The sequence below is a fragment of the Bos indicus x Bos taurus genome, chromosome 19, assembly GCF_003369695.1.
Source record: "Bos indicus x Bos taurus breed Angus x Brahman F1 hybrid chromosome 19, Bos_hybrid_MaternalHap_v2.0, whole genome shotgun sequence".
Lineage (NCBI taxonomy): Eukaryota > Metazoa > Chordata > Mammalia > Artiodactyla > Bovidae > Bos > Bos indicus x Bos taurus.
The window spans coordinates 34281497-34287602 of NC_040094.1; the positions used below are offsets into that span (position 1 = coordinate 34281497).

The 6106-nt window shown below is 56.4% G+C and overlaps 1 protein-coding gene, 1 long non-coding RNA gene and 3 other non-coding genes across 7 annotated transcripts in view; 1 reads left to right on the top strand and 4 right to left on the bottom strand.

Moving 5' to 3' along the window:
- The window catches only part of LRRC75A (leucine rich repeat containing 75A), a 34386-nt gene extending 31546 nt beyond the window's left edge, over nucleotides 1–2840 (top strand). Inside the window, exon 4 of the mRNA XM_027517255.1 lies at nucleotides 932–2840. Within this exon, the coding sequence (XP_027373056.1) occupies nucleotides 932–1472 (541 nt within the window). The 3' untranslated portion in view covers nucleotides 1473–2840. The remainder of the gene's footprint in view (nucleotides 1–931) is intronic.
- Nucleotides 2837–4994, bottom strand: LOC113877272. Of its 3 annotated transcripts, none has more exons than XR_003506725.1 (5): nucleotides 4700–4994; nucleotides 4432–4533; nucleotides 3927–3993; nucleotides 3408–3486; nucleotides 2837–3175 (listed from the first exon to the last, which is right to left on the bottom strand). It is a non-coding gene; the product is annotated as an uncharacterized LOC113877272 (long non-coding RNA). The 3 variants fall into 3 exon arrangements; XR_003506724.1 differs by having other exon boundaries at nucleotides 4432–4479; nucleotides 4700–4993; XR_003506723.1 differs by having other exon boundaries at nucleotides 4432–4992.
- LOC113878676 lies at nucleotides 3247–3320 on the bottom strand. The gene has a single exon (XR_003507095.1). It is a non-coding gene; the product is annotated as a small nucleolar RNA SNORD65 (small nucleolar RNA).
- Nucleotides 4077–4146, bottom strand: LOC113878648. The gene has a single exon (XR_003507071.1). It is a non-coding gene; the product is annotated as a small nucleolar RNA SNORD49 (small nucleolar RNA).
- On the bottom strand, nucleotides 4559–4625 carry LOC113878649. Its single transcript, XR_003507072.1, has one exon. It is a non-coding gene; the product is annotated as a small nucleolar RNA SNORD49 (small nucleolar RNA).
- Nucleotides 4995–6106: the final 1112 nt, after the last annotated feature.

Here is a 6106-nt window from a genome sequence, read left to right on the forward strand (position 1 = left end):
CAGAAGCCTCCCTCCTGCCGGGGGCTCCCCGTCCCCCTGACTCACACCTGCTCAGCCCCGAGTGTAGGTCTGTTTCCCCCAGGGTGGCCTTCCTCCTGGCTCACAGACAGGCTGAATTCCAACAGCCTCGGGGCCTTTGCCCCTGTGGTCCCTCTGCAGGAACTCCTAGTGAGTTCTTACCTCGGCCTGGTTCTTTCTCCTATGAGGCCAACAGGAAATCCAAGCTGCAATCTGGGGCCCCTCCACCTCCCTGTCCTGCCAGGGGTTGGAGCCTTGGGTTTACCTGGGTACCTGGAGACCAGGAGATCTGGGTCCGGAGCAAGAGGCAGGGCAGAAGAGCAAGGGGTGGCGGAGGTGGGGAGTGGAAGTGGGTAGAGAGCCGCCCCCACCAGGCTCCGGGCCCCTGCACCCACCCCCAACCCCTGCCTGCTGTCCTGAGGGCTCTCGCTAAGGATCCTCCTTCTGGCCTAAAGGTGGTCCCGAAGAAGGGGCATCCGAGATCTTATTTTGCTCTTGGGTGGAGTAGGGAACTCGCCCATTCGCCACCTCCTCTAAAGGGCACTGTCCTGAATGCATTCCTATTTCACATGACAACCTGTGGTACCCAGTTGGCTCCATTTTTCAGCTAAATAACTGAGGCACAGAGGTTAAGGATCTAAAGGTCACGAGTAGGAAGAAAGGAATCCAGGGCAGACCCAGACATTTGGCTGTTGAATGTACCCTTAGTCACTGAGGCCTACCCTGGGGTCTCCCAGCCTCTGCCCGCTGGGCAGCCAGGTTGAGAGGTGGGGCAGTGCAAGGGGCCTGGGGTCCCCGGCCTCTTGAAGTCACAAGGATGAGTGGAGGCTGGCTCCTGGAGGTGACCCACTTCGGCCTCCTGAGAAAAGCCTCCTGCTCTCGCTCAAGCCCTGCTGTCCCATTTCCCCTTCAGCCTCAAGGCGGTCCTGGCCGGGAGCCCTCCGGACAACACCGTGGACCTGTCAGGCATCCCGCTGACCTCCCGTGACCTGGAGCGGGTGACCAGCTACCTGCAGCGCTGCGGGGAGCAGGTGGACAGTGTGGAGCTGGGCTTCACGGGCCTCACGGATGACATGGTTCTGCAGCTGCTGCCGGCGCTCAGCACACTGCCCCGGATGACCACGCTGGCCCTCAACGGCAACCGGCTGACGCGGGCCCTGCTGCGTGACCTCACCGACGCCCTCAGAGACCCCCGGAAGTTCCCCAGCGTCACGTGGATCGACCTGGGCAACAATGTGGACATCTTCTCGCTGCCCCAGCCCTTCCTGCTCAGCCTACGCAAGCGATCCCCCAAGCAGGGCCACCTGCCCACCATCCTGGAGCTGGGCGAGGGCCCGGGCAGTGGGCACGAGACCCAGGATGAGACCCTGGGCCCAGAGGATCCCGGAGGGGGCCCCGAAACCCCGGCCAGAGACCAGGAGGGCAGGGAAACTGTAGGTGCAACCCAGACGTGACAGGGGAATACAGGCCAAAGTCACTCCTCCTGGGATAGGATGGCTGGGGCTCCTGAGGAGGAGCTCCACAGTGGGCCCGGGCAGGGCCTCCCCCCACCCCCATGGGAAGCCGGATGGTGCCATCTGGGAAAGGAGCACTATAACTCCTCTTCGGTCCTTTCCCTCTCCCCTGTCCACCCACGTCTGCCTCTGGCTCCTGAGAAGTCATCCCTGGCTTGAAAGGAATCCACCCTTAGCCTCCCTAGACCTGTGGTTGCAGCAGGTTGAGGATGCTGGAAGCCTGAGCTACTGTGAATCTGGAGACCTCTCCTCCAGGAAAGGAGTGTAGCAGGGGCCCTCCATCTAACCCAGGACTTTCCAATCCTGAATTACAGATATTCAGGCCAGCAAATCCCAGCCAGATGCTGACTGTACCTCAGGTCAAGGGCTGGGATAGGGGACTGGCTCCTAGAGACCCCCAGGAGTCCCCTCCCCATCTGGACTAAAGGGTCTCTCCTTGTGGAGCCCTGGGCTCCTTGAAACAAACTTCCCATCATCTACAAAGTCTTTCAGCCTGTGATGTGACCCCAGGGCCTACCCAGGGGACCAGCTATTCCCTAAACCCGCCAGTATTTATGGCAGCCTGCCTAGCAAGCCTGGGGCAGACTAGCGCATGCACAAAATATGACCCACTCAGAAAACAAACCCCATCCTCTATGCAGATTGCCAGACCTTCCCATGGGTGATTGTTGCTAGGGTACAGGCCACAGTGAGCCTTGCTTCCTTTTAAAAGGACCATTTCTCATAAAATTCCTTCCCATGTGGTCCCCAAAATTTGAGCACATTCCCCAAACCCCAGGACCACAAAGATGAGGTGCCTCCGAGCAACCACAGCTGGGAGGAGGAGAAGAAAATCTCCACCCCACCTTCCCTACACCCAAAGCCTCCCCATTAAGGCCCAATCAAAAAGCCCAGCTGATTGCTGAATTGGAGAAAATTATCCATGTACCCATGATGTTGGTGAACCAGGGCCCCTCAGGTAAACAGGGTGAGGGAAGCTTCTAATCTGATGCCAGGGAGCCAAGACCTTTACAGACCGGGGCTTCAGATGCTGCAGTCGGTGCGAATGGGGGTGGGGCTTCAGGAGAGAGGACGCTCAAGCCAGTGGACAGAGCCCAGAGGAACAGGACTGTGTATAGATGCCTTAAACGCTTGGGGATTTCTGCCCCAAGTCTCAAGAGGGGAGAACACCTTAAACTGACCATAAGGGAAGGTTACAAGGAGTTAACTGGACCACTAATATTGACACGACTTAGAGACTGAACAATATTTGTCAGCAGTGATCAGACTTGACTTTTTCTTCAAAAATATACATTTCTAAGAACTTAATACAAAAGAGCATCCTTTTATTACCTCTATGGTAACTGCATGGAGATACAAATTTCAGGAATTTTCTCTCTCCCAGTATAACAAATGCATACAATACTTACAAGTACAAAAAAGCTACTTTTGCTTAAGGGACAATACTAGGAAACTATGAATTTAATGACTCCGCTGTCCTAGAAAAAAGGTGCCAAATCCGTTTCTTGGCTCTTTAACATTAAGAATGTCCTCTTTGATACTCGGCACAAAACAAAACATTGAAGCCTGTATTTTCCATGTCCAAGTTGATGGCTGCCACTGGTCCTTGCAACTTCCAAATTCTGCCCCTGCTGCAGCTTAGCCTGCAAGGAAACTAGTATCAGTGAATCTTACTTTATACTCCCCAGAATAGTCATTCACAGCATAAAGATATCCTCAGAAAACCGTAGGTTCACCACTACACAATCTGCCGGTAATTCCAGCTTCTTTTGGGTGATTTCATCATTGATATCCTTTTCTGCAAAACCATTTTAACAAAACTAGCTGCTCATCCATTCTACCATGCAGAATGGTCATGGTCCAGATCAGTCTTACCTTGTCTTGGGCTGGGGTGTTCCTGCCATTGCTGCCGGCTCTAAAACTCTGCTGGTCACCACTCTTCAGAGCTCAGACCCTGGAGGGATGAATAAGGCACCTGTGGACAGACAGCCAAGGGCAACTGGAAGCAGTTCCCACTGTGCTGACAGCCACGACTATACAAATGCACATCCATCCTCTCAACAGTCCTTAGGAACTGAGTCATAACTGCCATCTTTAGATGTTTCAAATTCCATTCAGTCACATTATTTTAAACATTACACACCTAACGCTTTCGATTTCCAGAGCATCTCAAAGCAGAAAGTTTGCTCAGGGCTCTACAGCCACGACATAAAAAGGAACTCCTGGGCTCACTCTGCAATCTAGTCCACACACAAACCAAAATCATTCTCAGATACTCGGTCGATAAAGGTCAAGGTACTAGGTCAGCCACGTCAAACTGCCAACATATGGTCCAATAGCAACTTAATGATTCAACACCTCGGCCTCCTCAACTACAGTCCAAAGTTTACTCACCTCGGTCCAGGCGCCCATACTCGGTGGCTGGTGAGCACGCGCTGGCAATGCCTCACTAGCTGGCAACCTGGGTGAATATAGAAATTACGGGTCACAGTCCAGACCACCCAACTCCTGGGCACCGGCAACTGGTGAGGATGCCTTGACTGCAGTCAGTCGGGAAAACTATCGTCAGTTATCGCTTCTGACGGCACTTCCTATTAGTGATCTCATCAGAGCAGCCAAGCACCTCACCACTCCTATTACCGGCCCAGGGACCTGGGCTTTGGCTAAACCCGCCTGAAGGCATCTGTTTCTGAACACAGACGCGGTTTAGACAAAACTCGTTTCAGGTTAGGGGCCGCAACCTAATCGTCCCAAACAGGCCAAGGGGCCGTGCATAATTATATCAAATGCATGAAAGTGACAACGACAAGTCATCAAGCAATATCCGTGCGTTTAAGGGTGGAAGAACCTTAGACACAGCTAAGTTAACGTTATTAAGTCCACAGAGACTGGTTCTTACCTCGAGGAGGGCTGCTGCTCCCGTCTACAAAACTGAGTGGGCCGCCATCTGAAACAAGGATCAGGACGTGCATTAAGGGCAGACTCTGGCAGCTACGGGCACCTAAAGCGTCAGGTGTCAGCGACCGCATCAGATTAGCGTAAAAGTCGTCAGTTATCGCTTCTGACGGCACTTCCTACGGGATCATCAGGACAGCCGAGCAAGCCTCCCTCGCGACCCCCCTACGAGCCTCGCCCCGCGCCCTCGGGTGCAGGCAGCTCCGCTTTACCCAGTCCTCCTTGGGGTCACTCACTCCCGGCTGCGAGCCCGGGGGGAGAGGTTCCCAGACCGCGGAACCCTGCCAGACAAAGATGCACGCGCTCCTCCATTTCGGTCCCTAGATATGAACACAGGGCCAAGGCGCCCGCCCCCAGGCCCGCCTGGCCGCAGCCGCCTGCCGCACTCCAGTTACGCTTCCCGGGAACATCGGTCGAGAAACTAACAAGCTCTGGCGCCCTCGCGGCCGCGGACAGGCCCTAACTGAGTACCCAAACCAGCTCGCGACACCAGCAGTGGAAAGGCCAGAGAGTCTGCGTCCCAGCCCCTTAAGGAGTCGGAACATTCCACTCCTCAGGATGGGAGGGGAGTCCTGGCAAAGACTCACGGGAACTTCCGGTCCTTTTAACGGCACAGACGCCGCCGCGCCGGCCGGACTCCCCCCTCCTCCGGAGCTCATGGTCTCTTCCGAGGCCCAAGAATTCTGGGTCACAGGCACGCGGCTAGCCCCAGAGCGCTTGCGCAGAGCCAGACTGTCCCGCCGCACCGCCCCTGGGTGGTCGGGAGTAGAGATTCGGCCATCGCGAGCTTCCGGTTGCTTCTCTGGAAGGTGGAACGGCGGAGGCTACAGACCGTGGTTCTGCGCGTTACATGCGATCACGCCCTCGAAACCCTACAGAGGCTGGCGCGCGGCAGGCGTGCACACACTGTGACCGCTCCTCGTCCTGGGGACCGGGGCCGTCTGCCCTCCCTGCACCAGCCCTTCCAGCCGCTGCGCCCCGACCGCCCCCCTCACTCCCCTTCCTCCGCCCCCGCTCCGCGCCCCCCCTCGCTCACCCCCAACCCCCGCTCCTTCGGGACTCCTCCAGCCGCGCCCGCGTTTCACCAGCGGTGAAGCCTTCCTCCCTCCCACAGCGTGGGAACAGGCTCGGGTCTGGCCACTTAAAAAACATTCAGCCCGACCACGCACGTCCTGTGAACAAACACACAGGACCCCAAGGGAAAATGCCGGAAACGCGGTGGTGACCCATCGGTTACTGAACGGGTCTTAGAAATAGGCGTGGGGTTTTAATGTAGGGAGGGGGGCTTCTAGAGGGGCCCACGCCTAGGGGTCAGACACCCACGAGGTCCACCGTCATGCGCGAAGGATTTAGTGTAAATGCCAAGGAGACCAGGAGGCGTCCGGAAATGCTTGGGGATGCCGGCTAGGGACCCCGAGGGCGCCCGGAGCCTCGCAAGCCTTCAGAGGCCGGTAACCTTGCTCTCGTGTCCCAGGGAGGTCCCTCCGGCTTGCAGGGGTGGGAACTGCTCAAGAGGAATCGGTAATCCACAGCCTGAATGAAGTTCAGCCCAGGAGCGGGCTAAGAGACGTCCTGCAGGTGACTTTAGCAGGTGTCTGGAGGCTGGAGTAGAGGTGGCC